Source organism: Marmota monax, unplaced genomic scaffold, assembly GCF_021218885.2.
Source record: "Marmota monax isolate L192 unplaced genomic scaffold, Marmota_monax_Labrador192_F-V1.1 WCK01_AAM20220418_F8-fsc00023, whole genome shotgun sequence".
Taxonomy (NCBI): domain Eukaryota; kingdom Metazoa; phylum Chordata; class Mammalia; order Rodentia; family Sciuridae; genus Marmota; species Marmota monax.
The window spans coordinates 15361367-15387508 of NW_026692907.1; the positions used below are offsets into that span (position 1 = coordinate 15361367).

Here is a 26142-nt window from a genome sequence, read left to right on the forward strand (position 1 = left end):
GTGTTACTTGGTTCTAAGATGAATGATTATTTAAAATGTCATAATAATAGAAATGTTGTTACTGCATTTTAACTTTTAGAATGAACTTACTTATTGAAAAGTGAAATGTAATCATTGACCTAAAAAAAAGCAAAAATATTCCTTAATATACTTGATCTGAGGAAGGAGGTGTGGAGGAGAGTTAGAGGGAAGGATAGGACTGCTACAATCTTCATCTTATATGGGGGGAATCAGGAGCTAGTGATTACAGATGATAAGAAAGAAAAAAAAAGATACATTATTTCAAGTTAGAAAAGTTAACAATAGAACCAGCAAAAAAGTAACTACCAAATATGCAGAAGAGGCATAAGAAGTGAAATAGGAAGTAGTGTAAATAAGTTAATTCATAATCTTTTTATTGAATATTCAGTAGCTATGTTTAAAGGTGATAATTTTTTAAAAAGCAGTAGAAACTTATTCTTTATAAATGTGGCAACTAATCATAAGAACTAAAATCCATAAAGATTAAACATGGCTGCCTCTGACAGAGGAAATGAGAGAGAAGCAAGGATGGAGAGGCTGTGTGGTCTTCTTAGCTTTTCGGTACAATTTAATTTTTAACATTGTATGGACTTTTTTTGTTTCTTAATGAAAATATTACATGTTCTGTATAAGATGCTAGCAAATTTATTACAATGAGCACACTGATTTGTGATGTGATCATATAAATTTTAATTAATCATGAACCTAAGTAACCTAAGTAGATGAGGATAAAACTGATCATTTGGATGGTGGACACTGCTAGTGTTTTTTTAAATTATAAAATATAGGAGTATGTGACAAAAATATAATGGTTATTAATTATGGTTACTGGGTATGTCTATCTTCATATTTCTTTCTCCATATCAGCAATCATCAGAGTTAATAATAAATAAATAAATAAATAAATAAAACGCTCTTTTAAGTGATTTTTCCCTTATTGATTCTCTGGATTAATTTCTCTCTCTAGTCCCCTAGATACAACCTGGTGAATAATGCCCCAGGGCATCTCAACACCCAAGGCTAGCTAGTTACTTTTCAGTGTGGCCATGAAACCCTCACTCAATGATTATCAAGAATTAATATTCTAGTTACCTGGGAGGCTGAAGCAGCAGTATCACAAGTTTGAGGCCAGCCTCAGCAGCAAAGAGAGACCATAAGAAACTTAGTGTGTCCCTGTCTCAAAATAAAAAAACTGAATAAATAAATAGAAAACCTGGGAATGTAGCTGAGTGGTATAGCTGGGTTCAATCCCCAGTGCCAAACACAAACAAACAAAACCTCAAACTAACAAAAAAAGAGTCAATAGTGTTGATTCTAAACCTATTTATGGTAGTGGTTATTATAATTATATAATTTTATTTAAGTTGAGTGTGCTCAAAAACATGATCTTGGCTACACATTAAAAGATTAGCAAACAGATATAAAATTTTAATATTACAAATTTAAATAAAATGTCTAAGCTATGCATGTATATGTTTTAAGAAATTATATATTTTCTTTTCTGTTGTTCTCACACATAAAGTTTTATATAATATCAGAGATAAAATCACTTTATATCCTTATGCTTTTGAATTCTAAAATTCATTTGATTCCAGAATCTATAGAAGCATTTATATGATAATTAGGGCTAGTTCAAATTTGTATGACGTAGCAGTAAGTATACAAATTATTCCTACCTCCGTTGTATTCTTAAGATAATGAAGGAATTTAACAGATCTTGGTTTTAGATTTTCTTGTACTGGTTCTAAAGAAATCCAAACACAAATGACATTTTCATGATTATCTTCTTGGAAAAAGTGAATTTTTAAATAAAATAGAATTATATGTGCTATTCAAAAGAATCCTTTGATTAATTCTTTTGAAAAGAAAAGTATTCCCCCTACACTTTTCTGCTCCCAATTATGAGTTTTATTAATCTAGTTTCTTGTTATTTTTGTCACAGTACTGGGGATTGTACCTAAGACCTCACACATGTTAGGTAAGTATGCCACCACTAAGCTATATCACCGGTCCTGGATTTTCTTAAAGTAAGTATAGTGTAAAAGTGAAGCATACAGAATACAGACTTTGAATTTAGCCACACTACATCCAAATCACACCAATTTTGTGAGTTCTATCACCTTAGAAAAGTTACTTAACCTCTCTGAGTGTTACTTTCCTCAGCTGTTCAATGATGGTCTGAGGATTCAATGAGATGATAGATATAAGAAACAATATGGAGTCTGATATCCATTAAATTAAGAGCTATTTATTGATCAGCTGCCCTATGCCAGGTGCTAGTGCTAGATCCTGGAATTGTGTTCTTACCCAGTGATGCACACATTTTAGTAGGTAACAGAAAATAAATAAGCAAAAAACCAAAGGATGAAATAATTATAAATTAAAAGACATGCTGTGACAACAATAAACACATTTTGGTGAACAAGAATGATAGAGGGATAGACGAGAGAGTTTCTCCTAGAAGATGCTAACTACTGACGTTAGCAAATGAGGAGTAGCTGTGGAGCTACAGAGCAAGAGTGCGCATGAAAATCAAAGAAAGATCAATAAAGTAAAGGAAAGGGACCAGGGGGAAGGAAGAGGGGAAATACTGGGGAATTATATTAACCAAATTATATTGTTACATTGTGGGCATGTATGAGTATGTAACAACAAATCCCACCATTACGTACAACTCTAAGGCACCAATTTAAAAAAATTATATATATATATGAAAAATATATATATGATAAAAAAGAGTGAATGTGTCTGGGCAGAGAGGAGCAGGAAAGTCACTTCTTTGTGACAACCTGGCAGTTATATGGAAAGGAGGCCGGAATGTGTAGTGGGGTAAAAGGCAGGGAGGCAGGGGGAGAAGTTGAATGCATAGGTGAAGGTCACAAGACTCAGTAAGGTCACAAGACTCTTTATTTTATAAAGAGTACAGACTCCATCCAAAGGGCAGTGATAAGCCATGGAAAAGGCTTTAACAGGAGATCCTCAACAGACTTTAAAAAGATCACTCTGGTTTTAGAAAAGAAAATATATTCGAAATTTCTACTACCATTACAGAGGGTCAGCCAATTAGTACCAGCCCCCTTGTTGAAGGCAACTGAAAAATTTGGTTGAGATATTTTTAAAAAAATCTAAAGAGCATCAAAGAGCTAAAAGGTATAAGGGAACTTCTGGTCCTAAATCTAGAAGAAAGTAAGAATTCAGATATGTAAGCGCAGCAGGGAAAGCCCTTTCTGCACTGAACATATTTGTGATAAGAAGCTCAGGTCTTGAAAGGCACATGAATTGAGATCCAAAGCCGACCAAAGCCCTGAAATGGAATATTTGATTTATTCTTCTGTTTGTCACCTCTCCCCAAAACGTCACATGCATTCATTTTACCAGGGATCCCAGAGGGTTACAACCTTAATTCAGAACAGACAAGCTTGCTGATAGAGTTAAAGCTAGTACTTCTGCCATCTGTGTGTTTCAGGGAAATTAAAGCCTTGCATGTGGATTATGATAAGTATTCATAAGTATTGCCTCTAGATATCTTGCAGAAATAGTAAAAAAAAAATCTTCTCTGCAATAAGATATCATCATCCTAATTCTTAATTTTTCCTGTATATAATTTTCTAAATAGTGACCAGCACACATTCAAAGATAATAATGCAAACAGGAAAATATAACATTTTAAGAGTGAACCATCAGAAATAATAGGCAATGATGAAACAGACCATTGATGATTGCAGTTTCCAGGCAGAGAGCAAGAGATCAGAATGTCTACTATGTTTAACAAAGTAAGAGACAACCCTGAAATAGACATAAAAGTAAATTTAAAAACCATAAAAGTAACATAGCAGACGTGAAAAAGATACATTCCTATTTTTTCTTCTAACATATTTTAAAATTTTATATACCTTTTCACCTTAAATAATAGATCTGGTTCAGTAACAGATGAAAATGGAAACATAGAATATAGGTCTGAAGAAAGAATTAGGAACTCATTAAAAAAGATAAAAAAGAGGGAAAATGCAGACAGAAGAGGATAAAAATCTAATATATATCTTATCACTATTCTAGAAGGAGAGGATAAGAATAAAGCATCGAACATGATTTTGGGAGAAATATGGATGAGGATTTTCCAGAACTGGTGAATGAAAACATTACACAGATTTACAAAGTTCAGTGACCCTTAAGCAATATGAATAGAGACAAATCGATCCCTGGACATATCATAGTCAAAACACATAAAAGCAAGAAAAGATAAAATCTTACAAGAAGTCAAAAGAGAAAATGGCAAGTAGGCTGACTTACCAATGACAGAAATGGAAGTCAGAAGGTACTAGAAGGAAATTTGCAACATGCGGAAAAGAAAACAACTTTCAACCTAGAAGTCTGCACTCAAGAAAATATTCTTCCAGAATGAAAGTGAGATAAAGACTTGTTGGAAAAACAAAAATTGAGAGTGCTTACCACGAGATGACGGTAAAATTCCAAAGGAGGAATTTAAGACAAAAAAGAATGCCAGATGTAGACAGAGAAGTAAAAATTTAAGTGAACAATGACTTTGTAATAGTAATAATGATAATGTCTTATGTGCTTAAAATATAGAATATTAAAATATACAACAGTAAGAGCAGAAAAGTTAGGAAAGGAGTAAAATAATTTGCATTCAGACAATGGAATACAAAACCAAACCATGAAAACATATAAAGAAAACTTAAATGCATTTTACTGAGGGAAAAAAGTTTATCTTAAAAGGCTGCACACTGTATAATTCCAACCATGTGATATTCTAGAAAAAGGGGAACCTGTCAAGATAAGCGATGAGAGGGGTTTGGGGTGGGGTGGGGTGGGGAGGGATGGATAGGCAGAATGCCGAGGAGTTTAGGGCAGTGAACTTCTCAGCATGATGAATGGTGAATAATGTCATTGTATGTTTGTCCAAACCCATAGAACGTTTAACACCAACAGTGAACCCTAATGTTAAATGAAGATGTGAGGGATAGTGCTGTGCCACACTACACTCAGGTGACAGCAAATTTAATCCTCTAGTGAGCCATATTGTTAATAGGGGAGGGTAAGTTGGGGAGAGGCAGGAAGTATATAGGAACTCTGTGCTTCCCACTCAGTTTCACTGTAAATCCAAACCTGCTCTAAAAAATAAGGTCCATTTAACAAAAATTCAATGGAAACAAAAAAACTACATGAAAATTACCTTCTTATCCTAGTGAAATTATTAATGTTGACAAGGGTTTTTCCAATGTTGCACTTCAAAATACTATTAATACTGTCTGTGTTTTTTAATAAATACAATATTAAAATGCATAATAGTAGTAATAGACAGGGAGCAGTAAAATAATTTAGGGTTCTTTCCAGAAGAGGTAATATTAGATTCTGAAAAAGTGCATATTTGTAATTTCTAGTGTGATCATTTAAAGAATAGAAACAGAGTACATATATAACTTTCACACTAATAAAAGGGAAAAGTGAAATTTTAAAAATCAATTCTAAAGACAACATAAGAGAATAGAAAAAGAAGTAGAGAATAAACAGGGTGGATAGAAATAAGATAGAAGATTTAAATCGAAAGATATCAGTAATTACAATAAGGGTAATGTTCCATTCCAAAGAAAATAAGATTAGATTTTTTCAATTTAACAACATGATATTTACAAGAGATAAATTTAGACCACAATGTTATACAAAGTGGTAATAAGATGATTTTTTTTAAAAAAGGCGTACCATGACAATGCTAGCTAGAAGAAAGGTGAGGTAACTCTGGTAACACTGTCTAACAAGGCAGTCATATAATGAAAAAGGATTCAATTAACTGGAAATATATAATAATTCTAAATTTTGTAAAACAAGGCAAAGTTTGGCAGCATTATAGGAAAAACAAGTCTAAAACTTTTCAGTTATTGACAGAACAAGCAAGCAGAAAAATTTACTAACGATGTAGAAAAACGAAAATCAGAGCAAACAAATTTGATCTAAAAGACATAGGTAGAACACACTACCCAACAATTGCAAAATATACATTATTTTCCAGCATCTACAGTGCATTTACAATGAACTTGGTGGTCATGCTAGTGCTAATTCTGTAGGAATAAAATTACATGGAGTGTAACCTCTAACCACAGTGCAACTGTGTTAGAAAGCAACAATAAAAAGACAAATAGAAAAGTTCATATAATTTGAATTAAAATATATACTTCTAACTACTTAATAGATCAAAGAAGAAATAATAATGGGAATTTTAAAATAGTCATGATACTCTGGGAAACATTGCTCTGCCAGATGGTAAAGCTTATTTTAAGAGACAAACATTAATGTTGTGTAGTACTGATTCAGAAATGGACCGATAATCTAATGACACAGAGTAACAACCCCAGTACACAATCCACGAGTGTTAGGAAGAGAACAGCCTTCTTAATAACAAGCTGAGATAACTGGCTAGCCATAGAAAAAAATTAATCAGACCCCTTCCTACTCAAAATTTATTTTCAAATCATTTAACTATAAAAATAAGATAATCTCTTTACAATCACAAAGGACAAAAGGACTTCCTAATTATAGTACAAAAAGCATTAGTCACATAGGTAAAGATTTGGTATATTTGAACTTATTAGTGTGAATAAATTTCTGTTCATCAAAAGGACACAATAGGGTGCTTGCTTGGGCAGCACATACACTAAAATTAGAACAATACAGGGAAGATCAGCATGATCCCTGTGAAAGAATAACATACAAATTTGTGAAGCATTCCATATTTTTTAAATTGGTGTGATTATACTTTGTGTACAACCAGAGACATGAAAAACTGTGCTCTATATGTGTAATAAGAATTGTAACGCATTCCGCTGTCATATATAAATATAAAAATGATAATAAAAATAAATAAAATGCCTGTATTTTCTATTTTTAAAAAAAGGGCACAATAGGGGGTGGGGATATAGCACACTGGTAGAGTGCTTGCCTGCCATGTTAGAGGCCCTGGGATCAATCCCAGCACCACACATTCATTCTCTCTCTCTCTCTCTCTCTCTCTCTCTCTCTCTCTCACACACACACACACACACACACACACGGAAAAGACACCATATAAAGAGTGAAAGGAAAAACCCACAGAGAAAGAAAAGATATTCATAATACATGAAACCAACAAAAACTAGAAACCAGAAAATACAAAGGAATACATAATAGAAAAAATTGAATTTTTGTAAGTTGGCAACATGTTTTTGATTTTTATCTTTCCCACATCTTTATTGGCACATTATAGTTATACATACTGATGGATTTTTTTGTTACATATTCCTGCATGCACACAACACACAATATACCAATATAATTTGACCAATATCATTCCCCAACACTTCCCCTCTTCCTCCCCACCTCCCACCCTTGAGTCCCTTTTCTCTATTGATCTCCCTGTGATTTTCACGAGATCCCCACCACTTTTATTTTCCTTTTTCCTCTCTAGCTTCCACACATGAAGGAAAACATATATCTCCAAATCTTCCAAAAATTGAATTTTACAGTGAGCTTAAAACCTGGGTGGTTTCTAAAAGTATGAATTTAATTGATCAATAGTCTATGAAAAAGGTGTCTACCTTATTAGTAATCATAAAATGCAAATTAAACCACAATGACATGCTATTATTATACATGACCAGATAGGTAAAATTTGAAAAATTGGCAATTTCAAGTGTCAGTAAATAATCAGAACAACAACAAAAAAAAAATCTCAAAAATCTGGTAGGAGAATGAATTGGTACAAACACTTTGGAAAGTTTGCTCTTATTTTTTATAGTTAAAGTTAAGCATACCAAGTAATATGCTCTTGAGAAACAGTAGAATACATAAATATGAATGTTCATTTTCGCATTGTAATGGCTAAAAATTGAGAACCCCAAATTCAAAAGTGGATGGATAAATTGTGAAATATTCACACAACGGAATATTCTACAGCAATGAAAATAAAAGAACTATACGTCCATGCCTAATCCCAGTCACTCCAGAGGTTGAGGAAAGAGAATCTCAAGTTTGAGGTCAGCCTCCACAATGTAGCATGACCCTACCTCAGGATAAAAAATAAAAAGGCTGAGGATGTAGATCAGTGGTAGAGCACCCATGGGTTCAATCTCCAGCACCACAAAAAATAACCAAAACCAAAACTACAAATGACCTTATGAAGACAAGGCTAAGAAAACAGAAAATATAAATAAAAACATAGTGTATGATAACATTATATATAGTTTTTTTTGAAACCAGAAAAATCAGGCACACTATATTCTTCAGACATATACACAGAGGGTAAGAATATAAACAAAATGAAGGAAGCAATATCCTAAGAAGTTAAGGTAATGATAACCTTTAGGGAAAAGGGAGGGAGAAATTATCTGGAAAAGGTCAAGATGTTGGCAATATTCTATTTCTTGATCTGTTTTCTTGTTATGTAAGTGTTGGTTTTTTACAATGGCTGTTATACTTTACATTTTGATGTTATATGCACTTTTTGGTCTGTTATTTTTTAATTTATAATGGTTTAACAAGAAAGAAGGAAACTGAGTAGAAAAAGGGAAGAATGAAAGATGTACCAGTTGGCAAACTACTGTGGTTGAATAAATATAAGGCAGCGATGGCTTAGATTACGATGGTGGTACAGAAGTAATGAAAAGAGATGAATTCAAGATAAGTCAGAATGGAAAGGACTGGACTTCGGCGGTGAGAGAAAGGGGAATCACACGTGGCTTCTGTTCCAGGCTTGAGGATGCTGGAGGAAGGGGTGGGGAGAAAAGGTTAGGAGTAATGATTGGGATATGGAATTGTGTGTCTTGTTCTAGGAATTAAGTTTAAGATGCCCGTGAAAAGTTTATTTATCTAGAGGTATCATTTATGTTGTTCAATATAGGCATGACATAAACGAAGGATTTAATAGCATCTCTATGCTATTTTAAAACGTTAAGACTGGATATGATCACCTGAAGAAAGTGTAGAAACAGAGGCAGGCTCAGGACTAGCTCTGATTAAATGCACCTACATAACATAACAGAGAAAAAAAAAACGGAGACGTTATGAGATAGCAGGAAAACAGACATGGATCCCAAAAGCTCCAAGATGAAAGTGAAGGAGGAGGGAGCCATCAACCAACTATATCAGTACGTAGAGGTGGAAGAAAATGGGAACAAAGAGATATCTTTGGGATTTAGCAACGTGGAGATCATTGGTAATCTTGAGCAGTGTAGTTTCAGAAGGGTGAAGGCAGGAAACTGGATTGAAATACGTTGAAGTTTAAACAGAAATTGAGCAAGTAGCCCAGTGCGGTGGCGCAAGCTTGTCATCTCAGCTATTCAGAAGGCTGAGGCAGGAGGATGCAAGTTAGAGGCCAGCTTGGGCAATTTAGCGAGACCACTGTCCCAAACATATAAAACAAAAAGGTGCCATGGATGCCATGGTGCATGCCTGTAATCCCAAGTACTTGGGAATCAAAGGCAGGAGGATTGTAAGTTCAGAGTAAGACCCTAAGTCTTACTTAAGAGTAAGACTCTGTCTCAAAATTTAAAAAGTTTTTTAAAAGGGCTCAGTGATTAAGCACCCTGGATTCAATCTCTGACACCAAAAAACAAAAAGCAAAACAAACAAATCTGGAGATGAAGTCCAGTGGTAGAGTTCCTGCCTAGCATGGATGAGGGCCTGGGTTCAGTCCCCAATAGCAAAAAAAAAAAAAAACCCAAAACAAAACAAACGAACAACAAAACAACAACAAAAAACAGGAAATAAAGGCAGTGAGTATAAACAAATCTTTTGTATTTAGATTATAAAATACAGTACAGAAATGAGGCAGTGTGGGCAAAGTGGAGACAAGGGGCCTTAGTCAAGGAGACTGAGGACAATGATGTCAGTGAATGGCTGTTTGACAATGGCAGAGAAAGTAAACCAAAGGCAACAGCACACATTCAAATTCTCTGAGGGTCTGTACTGCTGGTTCGTAGTTCACTGATTCCCCAAATTTCTAATCCTGAAAGTAAGTTTCTATTAAGCAAGTTGTCTCTTATTAGGCAAAACTGATTATTTTAAGTTAAGCAAGTTGATTTTTATTTAACCATAACAAGGAAACTCCTAAGGTTACGCTGAAAGGAAATTCAGGCGTCTGCTGTCCTCATAGAAGAAAGAAATACTAAAGATAGACATAAAAAATATATTCATGAATTATGAATTGTATAAATTGTCCATTGTGATATTTAACATCTCTTCGTTAAACTCTTTATTGCTCATACCCTGCTTTCAACAGAGACATTAAATTATCAAGAACTTTGAAAATATACAATAATATATAGTAAATATATTAGCAAATTAGCAAATCAAAGGAGAAGGAAACATGTTATATAAAACATTACCTTTGACTTCTTTTATTTTTTTTTAATATTTATTTTTTAGTTTTAGGTGGACACAGTATCTTTGTTTTATTTTTATGTGGTGCTGAGGATTAAACCCAGTGCCTCACAAGTGCTAGAAGAGCACTCTACCACTTGAGCCACAGCCCCAGCCCTTGACTTACTTTCTTGATTTTTCATGTTTGTTGGAACAAATTGTGATCTTAAATTTAACTTTTCAAAATCACTCTTTCTGGGTTCAGGTTCAATTTTGAAATAGACACATCTGAAAGACATAAAAAACAAATCTAAATTAAAAGAATCAGAAAATTTATAAAACAAAATCTAAAAAACAAATTTGGAAAATATATGAAGTCCCAGTTATATAAATTTAGATATTAAACTAATACTATTATAATAAAAAATATAAAAGATTGAGCAGGAGCTGAAAATACTAATGTTAATCATTTGAAACAGAGGGGACAAGAACCCCACTGTTTGTGATAGGGTTAAGGGCAGTCCAAGGACAATCACTCTCCACAAGCTAACTAACCTTTTCAGAAAACTATGCTGCAAATTAGTCCCATGACAAATTGAGGGCATTGCAGACCTGAATTATCATGGTGGGATACAGAATTAGGGACAGTCCACATACCAGAATGGTCAACCAGATAGGATCACAGCATTTATGTACTGTAGACAGAATGTCCCTCCTCTAAATTTAACTGGTCTGTTTCTTTAAAATTTTGTATTTTATTTTAAGTGCTTATTTAATATCACTGGGAAATACTTCTATGATTGTGTGGTGCTCTAGTGAGAATGGGCATCATCCTGACTCTAACTGAAATGGGAATGGGTCAAGTGTCCCACCCTGAGAATGATGCTGGCTATACAGATGTCTCTCAACTTACGAGAGGGTTATGTTCTAATAAATCCATAGTGAAATGAAAATACTGTAAGTAAAAAATGTATTCAAAGCTTTGGTGATGGGTAGAAGCTGGAAGAATTTCAAAATGCATGCTGAAAAACTGCTGATGTTGCCACTGAAGGGTCTCACCCTTTTTAACTGAGCTGGTGACAGCACTGTATCCGCCTGTCCATGCACTCTGGGTCTGTGGTGGGAGTGGCAGACTTGGTGCTTTTCTGAATTGCTTCTGGGCCCTTCTTCTCTTGCTTGAAGAATAGAGTATGTTTTACTCATGTTTATAGCAGCACAATTCACAATAGCCAAACTATGAAACTAGCCTAGGTGTCCATCAATGAATAAATGGATAAAGAAAATGTGATGTGTACAAACAATGGAGTTTTATTCAGCCATAAATAAAAATGAAACTATAGCATTTGCAGGAAAAGGGATGAAACTTGAGACCATTATGTTAAGGGAAATAAGTGAAACTTATACATATATGGAAACTATAGAGAAAAAAGGAAAATGAGAGTAGGTGTGGATCTCCTAAATATCAAAGGGAAATCAGTAGAGGAAAGAGATCAAAGGGTGAGAGGTGAGGGAAGTGCTGGGGAGTGATACTGACTAAATCATATTGTTATGTTGTATGCATGTATGAATATGCAACAACAAATCCCATCAATATGAACAATTATAATGCACCAATAAAAAATTGGAAAAAAAAGAATAGTGCATGTTTGCAGCTGAGTATCTATACAGATGTCTCTCAACTTACGAGAGAGTTATGTCATAGTATCTATGCTGCAAACAGCTCTACAGTCTGGCCCTGGAGGGTCTGGGAATTTTAACAGTCATTAAAAAAATTTTAAAAAACAGTCAAATTTTTTTATTTTTTCCCCATTTTCTCTGTTTTCTTTTGTCACAGCTGATAGTTTTTTCCTGCTTTATAATTTCATCTTTACTCTTGACTTCTGTTGATATCTAATTAGGTCCATGTTTGTTCATAACCACATTCATCTTATTATCCAATGGTCAGTCTACCACAAACTAAGTGTTCTCTTCTAAATGTGCTTTTTCACATTTGGAACATGGGCAAATTGAAACTTTTCCAAATATTTTATTATTCCTTTTTGCTTAATTCTATCTTCAATTCATTATCTCTTCTTGTGTTTTACTGTATGGGTCAAGAGAACCAACCACACTTAAAAATTTCTCCATCTAAATACACAATTTTATTGTTCACAAGCTCTACATTCCACAAAATACTAGAACACACACAATTCAGCCAAGTTCTCTGCCACTATGCGTAACAAGCACCACCATATAATTTCAAAAGTTGAAAATAATTTACTGTGTTTTTTTTTCTCTTTTCACATTTGGTTTGCTGTTTTCTTGCCTTAAAAATGAAAATGAAATATATAACTAATTTTATTTCCTTTCCTTTGTAATCAAACAGTTTTTTTCTGCCCTTAGAATTAAGTGATTTTTATCATAACTTTAGCACCTTGGTGACCCTTTTGATCTGAAAATTCAACTCTTTCTTTAAAAGAAGAGCATTTTTTCCCTAATATTTCTTGGATCATTCCTTAACCATCTATTTTCCTCTCTTCTGATTCATGCATTCAGTATATACACATTTACATATTGAGTACACTGAAACTGTGATACATGTCTCTTTTCAATTGATAAGGTATTTTTTTTGCAAGATTCTGCCTTGATTTAATCTTCTAAAGTATCTATCCACTTTTCATCTGTATTTTATTTTCAATTTCCCCATTTAGTTTGTGATAAAGGTTTATTTTTTAATCTCCTTTTTCTCTCTGATTATTTGTCCTTAAGACACATATTTTCTAAAGCTTTCTTCTGTTCTTCCCATTAAATTTGCTTCATGAGGAGTCACCTGTTCTGAATGTTTGGTTCCATCTCCCTCCTTCAAATGAGTCTCCTTAAATGACTTTTGATTTCTCTTTGGCCACTCTTTCCTGTGAGGGTGGATTCCTCTGGCACCTCTGAAGCTCCAGTTATTTGGGACTCTAATTGGGCAGTAAGATATAAGAGCCTCATGTAATGAATCACTGGCCACACAGGTGTCATCTAGGATCTCTTGATGAAGAAAATGAGAAATGAAGAAGTCTACAGCAATGGTTCTCAAACCACTAGCTGTATATTAGAATTACCCAGAGGGCTTTGAAAAACACACAGACTAACAGTTCATGATCTCAAGGGTTGGGAGACTGGGTACATTTTTAAAAAGCTCTCAAGTGATTCTAATGAGCAGCTACTATGAGAAGCCCTGCTCTAGATTCCCCAGTTTCTTCACTGTATGGGCTAATGGGAATCCTCTTCCAGCTCCTCAGAGAAGAGAACACGTTCAATGGGTACTGAAACTCTCTCTAAAGAGAGCTGGAGGAGGTAAAGCCCTTCACTTCCCAGAATCCTCGAGGAGCCTTAAAGGAACCTGTGCCCATGTTACTGAGGAACTGTGTTGGTCATAGCAAATTAGGCATAAATCTCTCACATAAGTGCTCCACTTTTTTTCACACTTCCTGTTCCCACCCTATTCCATTTAACTATTAAATCACATGTTATCAAAGATATTAAAAATTTTTGCCTTAATTATCAAGAATATAAGTGATAATAAGTATTGGCAAGGATGTGGGGAAAAAGGCACACTCATACATTGTTGGTGGGACTGCAGATTGGTGCAACCACTCTGGAAGGCAGTATGGAGATTCCCCAGAAAACCTGGAATGGAACCACCATTTGACCAACCTATCCTACTCCTGGGTTTATACTCAACGTATTTAAAGTCAGGATACTACGTGACACAGACACATCAATGTTTATAGCAGCTCAATTCACAATACCTAAACTATGGAACCAACCTAGATGCCCTTCAACAGATGAATGGATAAAGAAAATGTGGTACATATACACAATGAATATTATTCAGCCTTAAAGAAAAATGAAATTTACAGGTAAATGGATGGAACTAGAGAATATCATGCTAAGTGAAATAAGCCAATGCCCCCAAACCAAAAGCCGAATGTTTTCTCTGATAAGTGGATGCTGATCCATGGTGGGGGTGGGGTAGGGAAGAATGAAGGAACTTTGGATTGTGAAGAGGGGAAAAGGTGGGGCTGTGGGGATTGGAAGGACGGTAGAATGAGACAGACTTTATTATCCTATACACATGTATGATTACACTACTGGTGTGACTCTGCACCATGAACAGCCAGAAGAATGATAAGTTATGCTCTATTTGTGTACAATGTGTCAAAATGCATTTGACTGTCATGTATAACTAATTAGTACAAATTAAAAAACAAAAATAGAAAAAAATAAATCCTAATCTACTCCCCAATTTTCCCTTCAATAAAGTTAGGACCTAAAAGGAGTTTTATCAAAAAGCAAAAGAAATTTTTATGTTTTTCTTAATTCAAAAATATTAATTTCTTCAGAAATACTCAAATATTATAACAAAAGCATAAAATATTAAAAAAAGAAAAGTTTGCCTCTTGTAAACATAGCTTAAGTGTATTTCTTTACTGTCTTATTTTTAAAGATCAGTATGTATGATTGTATATTGGAAAAACTAAGCTTTAATTTTATTGTTGTTGTGCTATTTTTTTGTGCCTACCATGTGTAGGCAATAAATTTTAAATTTTTCACATACATTAACATATTTAATTCTCATGAAGTCCCTATGGAATATATGTTATTACTATCCCCCCCTGAAAAATAGGAAACTGAGGCATAGAGAAGTTATATAACTTGCCCTGTGTCGTAAAGCTAATAGAAAGCAAAGCTAGTATACAAGCTTGATGATTAGACTGAAAACTTCACCATCTTAATCTTTATATCAGGCTAATATCACTCAGATTACATGATGTCTATTGAACTAAGAGAACAATTTTTTTCATTAAATTTCACTAATGGGCTGAGGGTAAAGCACATTAGTAGACTACCTGCCTAGCATGTGTGAGGCCTTGGTTGGATTCCCAGCAGCACAAGAGGGAAAAAAAATCTACATAGACTGCAACTGTATCCTCAATTCATGTTTTTTTAAATTTTTTTTAGTTATCAATGGACCTCCATTTTACTCACTAATTTATATGTGGTGCTGAGAATCAAATCCAGCACCCCACATGTGTGAAGCAAGCACTCTACCACCCTTATATGTTTTTAAAAAATATTTTTTAGATGTTGATGGACCTTATTTTATTCATTTATTTATATGGGGTGCTGAGAATCGAACCTACTACCTCACACATGCTAGACAAGTGCTCTACCACTGAGCCACAACTCCAGCCCCCTTTATTCATATTTAATTATTTTTTCCATACATGAGTTTCTCTTCTTGTTAAAAAAAAATGAATCCACACAACATAACCATATATACTGTGTAAGTATACACACATGATTTTTGTCCTTCCCCACGTTCCCTACTTCCATTCTATGAATTTTTTCTATGAATTATTAAAATATCACATATTAATAGGGACAGTTCTATAAATGACTTTGAAGTAAAATTATTGGCTTATCTACCTAAAACAAAGTAGTAATGTAAGAAGTTTGCGATAAAATTGAATTATGTAAACCACTGATATTTACTTGTGCTAGGAACAAACTGCTTTCTTCTAACTTACTGCTTCAATGGGGACATGTTTTGATATTCTGGTAAATCACAAATTTTAAAAATCTGAATGAGCTGTATTTTGTGCTGTTATCAGAATGCTTACAAGTAAAACAATAAGTAATAGTTATAGTTCTCCACATCATGTTTTATGATAGACTGGGAGTTGTTTGTCCAACTTTCTTCCAGATACCTTCACCTGAATTCCCCACAGGCATCTAAAACTTAACAAATCCAAAATAAATTCCAGCTCTTCTCACCTTAATCCTCCTACTCACCCAAGATAGAGCTGCTTCTATCCACATATTCTCTACAAAGCACTATGATGCATGTATCTGGGCATCAAACCCAGGCTTGAGGTCATCCTATTGAACCAGATGATGATAAAGAGAATGGGCTCTGAAATCAGACTACTAGGCTTTAAATCCTTCCTCTTGCTAGTTGTGTGACGTTGGAAGTTATTTAACCTAACACATGGATTTTTCATCTGTAAAACTGTAATTCCCACATTGGATTGTGACATAAAATAAATGAGATAAGAACAGTATCAACACTACCACCAATATTCAGTTGACCTGGTTTGATTCTATTTCTTTATACTTCTTTTCAGGCTCTCTACATTTCTGATGCTTGGAAAAATTACAGAGCATTACACATGTACATATGCTAGCGAAAGACCAAGTATGGCATGATTAGGCTATCCATTGTTAAGTACACAAAGAAACTGCCTTATTTAGTTTTCTAGGCAGGAATTTTCTTATAATATATTAATTAAAGTTTAAAATAAATCCTGACATTAATTTGGAGAAATGTCACTGACTAACTTTCTTTAAAAATTCAGAATTGTGTCTGGGGATGTAGTTCAGTGGTAGTGTTTGCCTAGCATGTGAGAAGTACTGGGTTCCATTCTAAGCACTGTGAAAAATAAAAAGTATTTAAAAAAATAAATAAAAACAAAAATTAATAATTGAAATTACTATCTATGCTAGTGAAATATTTTATAAGCTGGGAATCTTCAAATAGTAATCTAGTATATTTTAACTCATAACTGTTATAAAATATACCATATGACAAAATTTTCATGTTATATACATTGCATAGTTTAATACAAATATAAAGCAATGCTTCCAACCTTCAAACTGAAAGTTTGAGGTCGTTATGATAGTTACTTTTTTGATTTTTTAACATCACGTGACTTATCTTCCATGGTCTTTGATGCTGTCCTCGATGCAGATTGAAGGGTAGAACTACCCTCTTCAAATTCTGAATGATAATCAAATGTCAGGGGTAAAGTATTTTCTGTTCCTACATACTGAAGCTTGTTTTTCTGCAACAAAACCAAAGTGACAACAAATAATTACTTTTCCTAGAGGGACTATCCTGTTTGGATAAGACAAAAATTCATCTCACTTTACACACACACACACACACACACACAATGCATATGGCAGGCAATAATGAGAGAATATACAGATTGAAAACTGGGGTCTTGTGCCCCAACTTTTATGCCTTTGCTGTGTGACCTGAGCAAGCTCTTCCCAACTATAAAATGAGGGTACTGGACTAGATGACCACTCAGGCTCCCTTCTAACTCTAACATTCAGATTACAAGGAAAGACCTGCCTATGACATTTAGCAAAGACAATGTCTTTAAAGCAACTTGGAGATACCCTGTCTGAAAATGAAAACTAAAAAGAGCTGGGGACGTGGCTTGGTGGAAAAGCACCTCTGGGCTCAATCCCCAAGACCAAAAAATAAAAAAAAAATCATTAAAATATAAAATATTTACACAGATGAACTGAAGAGAAAAGAAAAAAGATATAACTAAAGAGTGAGTTAAGGAGCTGGAAGTTATCTCTAAAAAATTCTCTCAGAGTACAGCATAGAGAAATAAAGGTAAAACTTTTGAAAGGAAAGTTAAAGAAATGGTGGCAAATGCTGGTGATCCTAGCTACTCTGGAGGCTGAGGCAGGAAGACTGCAAGCTCAAGACCAGCTTGGGCAATTTAGCAAGGCTCCATCTCAAAAGTAAAAACGGCTGTGGATGTAGCTGAGTGGTAGGGCATCCCTGTTTCCATCCCAGTACAGAGGTGCGCCGGAGCGAGGGGGATGGGAGGGGTGGGGTGGGGGCAATTAGGGAAGGAAGGAAGGAAAAAGAAAGTCAAAAGATAGAGGGAGCTTCTGCATCTGCCCATGAAGGATTAAGTGCTATAGTAATTCAACTCCTACTGTAAACAAACAGAAAATCAGGCAGAATATATGAAAACTACCTTCTTCAGCAGGAATGAATCCTGGAAAGAAGAAAAACAAATGAGGTGAATGCTGCAATAGCCCAAATTACTTCCTAGAGCAATTTCTGGGCTGAGGTTCAGGGAAGGGGAACCCTATGGGTCTGGGGGGAATTCAAACCAAACTTTCTGGCCTTGCTGCTGTTCAGATGAAAGACTGCAGTAGTGGTTGTATTTTGGGGCATTAACTCCAGAGAAATGAAAACTTAAATTTACACAAAAACTCGTATAAAACTTGTATAAAAACGTTCATAGCAGCTTTATTTTATTTTTAGCAGTCTTATTTTTTTTTTGTAGCCAAATCCTGACAAGAACCCAAATGCCCTTCAATGGATACGTGATTGAAACTGTTCCTCCATATAACGGAATACTACTCAGCAATAAAATTTGCATGTTATTTATAATAACAAAACTATGGATTCATGCAAAACTCTGGGTGAACTTCAAAGTCCATTATGTTTAGTGAAAAAGTCACTCTCAAAATTTTACATATCGGATGATTCTATTTCTATTACATTTTCAAAATTACAAAATTGTGGAGATGGAAAACAAATCAGTGACTGCTTTTTCACATATAGAGATGGTGAATGCAGTGGATAAAAGAAGTAGCATGAGAGTGTTGTGTACAGTGACAGAAAAGGGCTGGATTTTGATTGTGGTGGTTACACACATCTGTAAATGGAATAATACTGCATGAAACTACACATACACACTCACAGGTGTACACACACACACACACACACACAAATTCATGCTGATCAAAAAATGAAAAAACTGAAGGTAAAAACTGAAGAAAATCTGTAGTCCTGTTGACAGACATCAGGTATCAACGTCTTGGTTTTAATATTGTACCACAACTGTATAAGATGTCATCATTGTAGGTAACTTGGGTAAAAGGTACGAGGTTTTTGTAATTGCAAAAACTGGGTCTACAATATTTTTCAGTTTAAAAAAATTTAAAAAAACAAATACCAGAGTGATTTATGTATTAGCTCATTTTCGTTAAAAAATAGATAAAATCTGTAGGTATGTGTCTATGTGTCTGTGTGTTCTTATTCTAAATACATGTAAATTTATATGCAAAGATAAATGTCTTTATGTATATCTTTATAAGAGTACATAAAAAGATATGAATGAACAAACTCTAATTGTCAAAATGTATTTGCCTGTGATGAGTGGATTATAGGAAAGAAGCCAAAGACTACTAATTAACTTCTCTTTATTTAATTTCTTTATGTCTACTTTTCTTTATACATCTCTATGCATTGTTTAACTTGTTCCCAAAGGTATGTTTTATATTTACAATTTTAAAATAATAAAAGTTTTAAAATATGATCATATAGAGTATGTGTGTGTGTGTGTGTGTGTATTTTTTAATGGTGCTGGGGATTGAATCCAGGGCCTTGTGCATTCGAGGCAAACACTCTACCAGCTGAGCTACATCATCAGTCCCAGTATATAATTTTAAAAGAATTTCCAGAAAACCAAATTTTAATTGTTCCTATATGTCCCAAACTGGGTTTTGAGAACCATATTCTCTTTTAATATTTTTCTTGAATTCTATGAGTCTTGCCTATTTATAGTTTACTTCAATTATTTCTGTAAGTTTTAATTATTTCTAATTTGGTAACTATCCCAAATGTTCTCTTTCTTTTAACATGCCCAACCTAAGTAACTCTGCATATGTTTAACACATTGGTAAGAACTATAGCAGTAGTCACATTTAATATTCAGCAGCACAGGATTTCTAAGCAGGTGTGATATATACCATAACCTACTGTAGCAGCTGTCTGGAGGTTTTCTTGTACAGTTAATCAATTCTTTTTATTATCCACTTAGATGATTCTTTCACCTAATGTAATGATTTGCTTTTTATAAATTAGTTTATATTTTCAGATTAATCTATCATTAACTAAAAATCAAAATTATTCTTATTTGAAATGTTAATTTTTAATATGTTTTTTTTTAGTTGTAGATGGTCACATACCTTTACTTATTTTTATGTGGTGCGGAAATTGAACCCCATGCCTCATGCATGCTAGGCAAGCGCTCTACCACTGAGCCACAACCCCAGCCCCTTGAAATATTGATTTTTTAATGATTAAATTGAATGTAACTTTCACTTTACAGACCTTTATTCTTCTGTTCATGAGTATCTTTGCTTGCTTATCCAGGAGTTCTAACTTCTGTAAGACTCTTTCTGCCATTGTCTGTCAGTAAATTCCTACTTAAAAAGGAAGAGAAGAAAAAAATCTCCGAATCAATTAGAATTTAAACATGAAACTGATTAGACATAAGAGATGACTCATCTTTACATTACTATTTAGATAAGTGATAGAATTCATGGAATAAATCATAGAATTATACATGTATCCACATTTTTTTCAGAAGGTCACATGATTAGCACTCCCACATATGTGTGGGTCCCAGGAATTTCTATATTTAAGAGGAAGTTGAGTTGGAGAAACTTTAAGATTATCATATGAGAACTAGCATGACTCAGGCTTGAAGTAAGGACATGTGGCATGATTTATGTCTATTTTATTTTGCCATGATATGATTTTAATAAAACTAAATGCAGAGTTCACATTTACATAATTCATTGCATTTAAATTAAATTGGTCTATGATCCAAGACTGTTAATATAGCATTTAGCAGGCAATTAGTCACACAGAAGGCATAGCAACTAAGCTGGTTAGTCCCACTGTGGCAATAATTCATATTTCTGGTTAATTAATATTGCTGAAAATATCATCCAGGGTCAAGCAGTTTATATTAGGTTTGGTAAGTTATTTAAACATGAATACCTTGTCTAATTTAGTTCTGTTTTCAGATGAGAAAACAGAAGGCCACAAAGTACCTTCTTGGTGCAAGACAAATATCTTGGGGTAGAGTGGAGGCAAGAATCCAGGAAGGGTAGCTTCAAACTCCCTTTATTTATTTTAAAAATTTGAGCAGATGACTATTCATTTCATAAATCTTTTCTCAGTGAGTTCAATAGGCTCCAGTGGCATTTAAGTGTAAACATTATATGGGTCACAAAAAGAACTGAACTCATCAATGTTGATTATTAATTATTATTATTGTTTGTTATGGGAGAAAATACTTCTTTCTGGTGTTTCCAATGGTCTGCAGACAAAGTTGTCCAAGTCATTGTCAAACATAGTTCACCTGACCTTTGTTTGCTGGTTACTGAGAGAATGACTATTGCCTAAGCTATGGGATCAAACTGCTAGGACTACTGGACCAAATTATTCATTGATAAGAGATACAGAATTATTCCTAGGAATCATTGTACTAAGAATAACTTACTTAATCCTTGATGAAAGTAAGGACATAACTTAGATAACTACCATTAATTGAAGCGTATTTTTCTAGACTTTTAAACTAGACATACAATTAGCAATTCTTTCTAATTCTAATGTTAGTTTACATATAAAAAGCTATTTCCCCCTGAACTTATGGCATGAATTTAAACAAAGCCCGATAAGTTAATATGAATTACAGAATTGAACTCATTAATGTTTTTAGTGTACACACTTAGCTTCTTCCTAGCTCAAAAGAAAAAAACTATTTCTCCCATATTGTATGTGATTCAGTCAATATCACATGGAGACAATTATGCATGAAAAACAAAGATTCAAGCTCACATTATTTTGTACTTGATTTCTTTCAGTTCTTTCAACACTCTTTCCTTTACCACACATTGCACCACGTATAAATTCTTAAAGCTTCTGATAGTACCTTTCCCCTTCCTGTCCCAGCATGCTCTCTGCCACTTTGTTATATCCACTTACTTCATCTTCATCTCATGACATAGTTTCATGTGTATTAGGGTTTTTTTTTTAATTGCTATAACAAAATATCGGAGGCTGAGTACTTCATAAAGAAAAGAGGTATGTGTAGCTTACAATTTTGGAGACTCAAAGTCCAAGATCAAGCAGCCCCATTTTTTTGGCCTGAAGTGAGGCCTCGTGGCAGATGATATTACAATGGTGGAAGTGTAAAGAGAGTCATCGTAGCATGGCAAGACACAAAGCCAGAAAGCAGGTTGGGCCAGTTTTGCTCTTTTATATCAACCCTCTCATGAGAAATAACCAGAGTCCCTGGAGAACTGTACTAACTCCCTCTGAGGGCAGGACCTCCTGTGATCTAGTTATTTCCCACTAAACTCCATGTCTTAAAGGCTCTATCACCTCACACTTAGCTAGGCTCAGGAACAAACTCCCAACATGTGAGCCTTTGGAGGACATCCTTAAACTATATCCAAACCATAGCACGAATGTGACAAAGAATTTATGCAAAGGAAATTCTATTCCGTGGGTAGATAGCTTGCCTTATTATGACCTACATAACCAGAGTTGTATCTGGGCAAGGGGAGATGCAGGATAAAGGTGTTAGGCACATGTGAATTCCTTGGACTCTGAGTCTCCTACAGGAAAGCAGGGGCAGATTTTAGAGGAGAATAATAGATTACTTAAACACTACGTATTTTTTTCTTTTTGAGGCCCAGGAACCAATCCTTTTGTGCCCTAAGGTATTTTAGTTTCTGTGTTTCCCCTGTATGTGAATTCAAGGGGGTAAGACACCTCTATTCCTCAGTACAATTGCTTTCATGGGAATCAAAGATTTCTACCTCTCAGTAAGAGACAGAAAGGTAAATAACCAGAAAGACCAGCATATTGAAGCGAATGGGCTTCCCAGTTTAGGGAAGGTATAAATTATATGAGGGACAACTGTGGCACACTGCTTACTTGTGGTAAGGAACAGAAAGCAGGTCATTTTAGAGTAAGATGTTCTATGCCTCTTACTTTTAGAGTCCTCCCATCTTCAACCTCACATCACACATTTTAAAATGTTCCATGTCATCCAGTTTTATATATATGGGATCCTATGATATGGAACAATGTTTATGGTTTTGTTTAAAAATTATTTTGCTATGAGTGAATTATTTGGCTATTGCTATGAATTCTGGAAAATCACTACACATATCACAAAATTTTTAAATTGAGGAAAACTAACCAATTATTTTTGAGTGTCAATAAAAATTTTATGAATACTAAATTTGTTAGTGAAACTAACAGAATATGATTCACTTTGAAGTCTTATACTTTGGAACCAACACTTTTTCTTCCAGTTTGCACACAGTTTCATGGATCTTTGGCAATGTGCCAATCGTGCCTGATAAATGGCCTGGGAGAAGGTGGAGGTGCGGAAACACCAGGAATTAACTTTCTTGCTTTTCTCATTAAACCAAGGGTACAAAAGGCCTATTATAATTTAATGAATACTTTTTTCAATTTTTAGTATTTTTATTGATTTTAAATTTTAAAACAAAATCCAGTTTGAATCACAAAATTCAGTTGCAATCATGATTGGAAATGAAATATTTACAATATATTTCTAACGTTATTATTCTATATAATAATAAGACATTTAACAGCATAGCATGATGTGAAGTTTTCATTCCAATGGTTTATATATTTTCTTAGGATGAATTACATTTTTTAAAAATTTAACATCACTTCATTGAACTGTACAAAACCAAAAACATATTTTTAAAAGACTTGCCAAACATCATTTATGAGTGTGTTTTAAAAAACACCTCTTCAGTTTGCAGGTGAAGCCGAGAGCTGTTTCCACCTTCTGGAAGGTGGAAACCTTCAGGAAGTGATCTGGAAAGGCTTCACCTTCACCATCAAGAAGAACAGATTTGGGGATTCCCCCCCCCAAGAATTGTTTATACTTGATCCTGCTGGAGTACTGGTACACACAGAATCCCCACCTGCCACATTTAATCAGAATCTGATCCACCTGATTTTGTGTAATGGTTAAAGCTACCGGGTAAAGAACTAAGGTGAGAAACAGTACAGAGATTTAGGAATGAACTCTAGAGGGTATGTCTTCTAAAAGGGATCTATTATTTTATATCAGTAAAGAGGTGTTACTGAAACATAATCTCTTCAATATATGAACCTATTTTAAATGATACTTCAAATAGCAATAAGTTCCATTACATATTGTGGCCTAAAATAGTTTTTTAGAAAAAAAAAGTTACTTTGTTATCCAACTTCTCATAATATCCATGCTGAGTATTTTCATATATCTTCTAAGTACTGAGCTTTTTCATATTTCCAATGAGGTCAATCCTTTTATACTTTTGACTAAAGATTTATTTTCTATGTTGGACACATTTGGTTATTCACCAAAGCCTCTTGATTGGTAATGCAATGGACCCCCAGTCCTTGTAAATGATTAATATAAATATATACAAACTATAAGAGATTGATTTTGCTAGACTTTGAAAAACCTCATTTGCATTCCAAAACCAAACCTTAATAAGAGACCAAAGTCCATGTTAGCAAGTTAATGAATACTTTTCTGCTCTTTCTTTGAATTGGTGTAACTTTGGCTAATATTGGTTTCTCTGACAACAGTCACATCTTCCTGCCTTCTCTGGAGTTTACTTGTGTCTTCAACTTGGTCCTTCTTCCTCAGTTCACCCCCTAAATACTGGTGCTCATAAGGGCTTGACCATCTTTCTCATCTTTCCATATATTCTTGGAAGATAACCTCTCGAGACCCATGGCTTCATCTATTGCCACCTGTATTCAAACAAAATCTCCCTTCTGAATTCCAAACCAATATCCCCAGCTAACTTACATCTCCCATAGGAACTCCAACTGCAGATTTCAGAGTAAACTTCCCCTGTTGTTTTTATCCCCCAACCAAAAATCTCTTCCAATCTTCATTATCACGTTAGCATCTCTTAGGTTTCTAGCTTACACTCTTAGGTATCATAATGATTCTCAACCTTGGTTACACTGCAGAATAAACCAAGAAACCTCCAAGAAATACTGATTCCCAGTTGCCACCCCAGACCTTCTCAGTTAGAATTGATTGAAATGAAGACTGGTGACCTGTTTTTAATGCTATTGTGATGCAGCTCTTCTCAAAAAACAGAATTTGGTCCCCACTTTACTGGAAAACTTTTACTCCCACCCCACCTAAATGTGTATATGCTACATCTTAAATATCTTTTTAGCTCTTCTATTCTTACCCATTTACATTGCTACTGCCTCCATTTAGGATTCGTAACTTCTTTCCTGGATTATTGCACAGCTTAAAAATTTGTCTTTACGTGCTTGCTTCGGGAGCACATATACTAAAATTGGAACAATACAGAGAAGATTAGCATGGCCCTGCGTAAGGATGACACGCAAATTCATGAAGCATTCCATATTTTTAATGAATTCTAATGCATTATGTTGTTACATATAACAAATTAAAATAAAAAGATAACATTCATATATTTTAAAAAATTGTCTTTACATTGGATCCATTCTATTCTCCAATCTATTCTTCACATCTGATTACTTTTTCAAAAAAAAATATATAGTCATATGTTTTTCTGCTTAGAGCTCCAATTCCTCCAACTGCTTTCAAAACAAATTTTAGGCCAAGTGCAATGGCACACATCTGTATTCCCAGCTACTTGGGAGGCTGAGACAGGAGGATCATAAATTCAAGGACAGCCTGGGTTGTTTAGGGAGACCCTTTCTCAAAACAAAAAAATATAAAGGGCTGGGGATATATTTCCATGATAGAGTACTCCTGGGTTCAACTTCCTATATTGCAAAGCAACCCCCCACCCCCCCACCCCGCCAAAAAACAAACAAATGTCAAGGTCCTTAATTTATCATATGAGGTTTATAGTCTGGCCTCTGGCTAAATCTTTAACCTAACTTGCTTGTTGTTGAAATATACTTGATAACTCTATCACAATGAAATGAGCAACCTGTGGTTCCTCAAATGTTATACCTCTATTTATTCCTTTACTTTTTTTTTTTTTTTTTTTTGGTACCAGGGATTGACTCAGAGGTACTCCATCACTGAGCCACATCCCCAGCCCAGCCCTCTTTTGTATTTTATTAAGAGA

The 26142-nt window shown here is 34.4% G+C and overlaps 1 protein-coding gene and 3 non-coding genes across 5 annotated transcripts in view; 2 read left to right on the forward strand and 2 right to left on the reverse strand.

Annotated features, from left to right (window-relative positions):
* Window positions 1-26142, reverse strand: part of CUNH1orf141 (chromosome unknown C1orf141 homolog) — a 67701-nt gene that overhangs the window by 36725 nt on the left and 4834 nt on the right. The window contains exons 2-5 of one of the 2 annotated variants that reach the window (XM_058581579.1): window positions 25264-25368; window positions 20336-20430; window positions 17086-17243; window positions 10559-10659 (exon numbers count right to left, since the gene is read on the reverse strand). In XM_058581579.1, coding sequence (XP_058437562.1) covers window positions 10559-10659; window positions 17086-17243; window positions 20336-20410 — 334 coding nt within the window. In that variant the 5' untranslated portion in view covers window positions 20411-20430; window positions 25264-25368. The remainder of the gene's footprint in view (window positions 1-10558; window positions 10660-17085; window positions 17244-20335; window positions 20431-25263; window positions 25369-26142) is intronic. The other variant, XM_058581580.1, reaches the window with a different exon arrangement.
* LOC124097051 (U6 spliceosomal RNA) lies at window positions 6668-6774 on the forward strand. The gene has a single exon (XR_006853093.1). It is a non-coding gene; the product is annotated as a U6 spliceosomal RNA (small nuclear RNA).
* Window positions 19578-19650, reverse strand: Trnas-cga (transfer RNA serine (anticodon CGA)). Its single transcript has one exon. It is a non-coding gene; the product is annotated as a tRNA-Ser (tRNA).
* LOC124097064 (U6 spliceosomal RNA) lies at window positions 25345-25450 on the forward strand. The gene has a single exon (XR_006853104.1). It is a non-coding gene; the product is annotated as a U6 spliceosomal RNA (small nuclear RNA).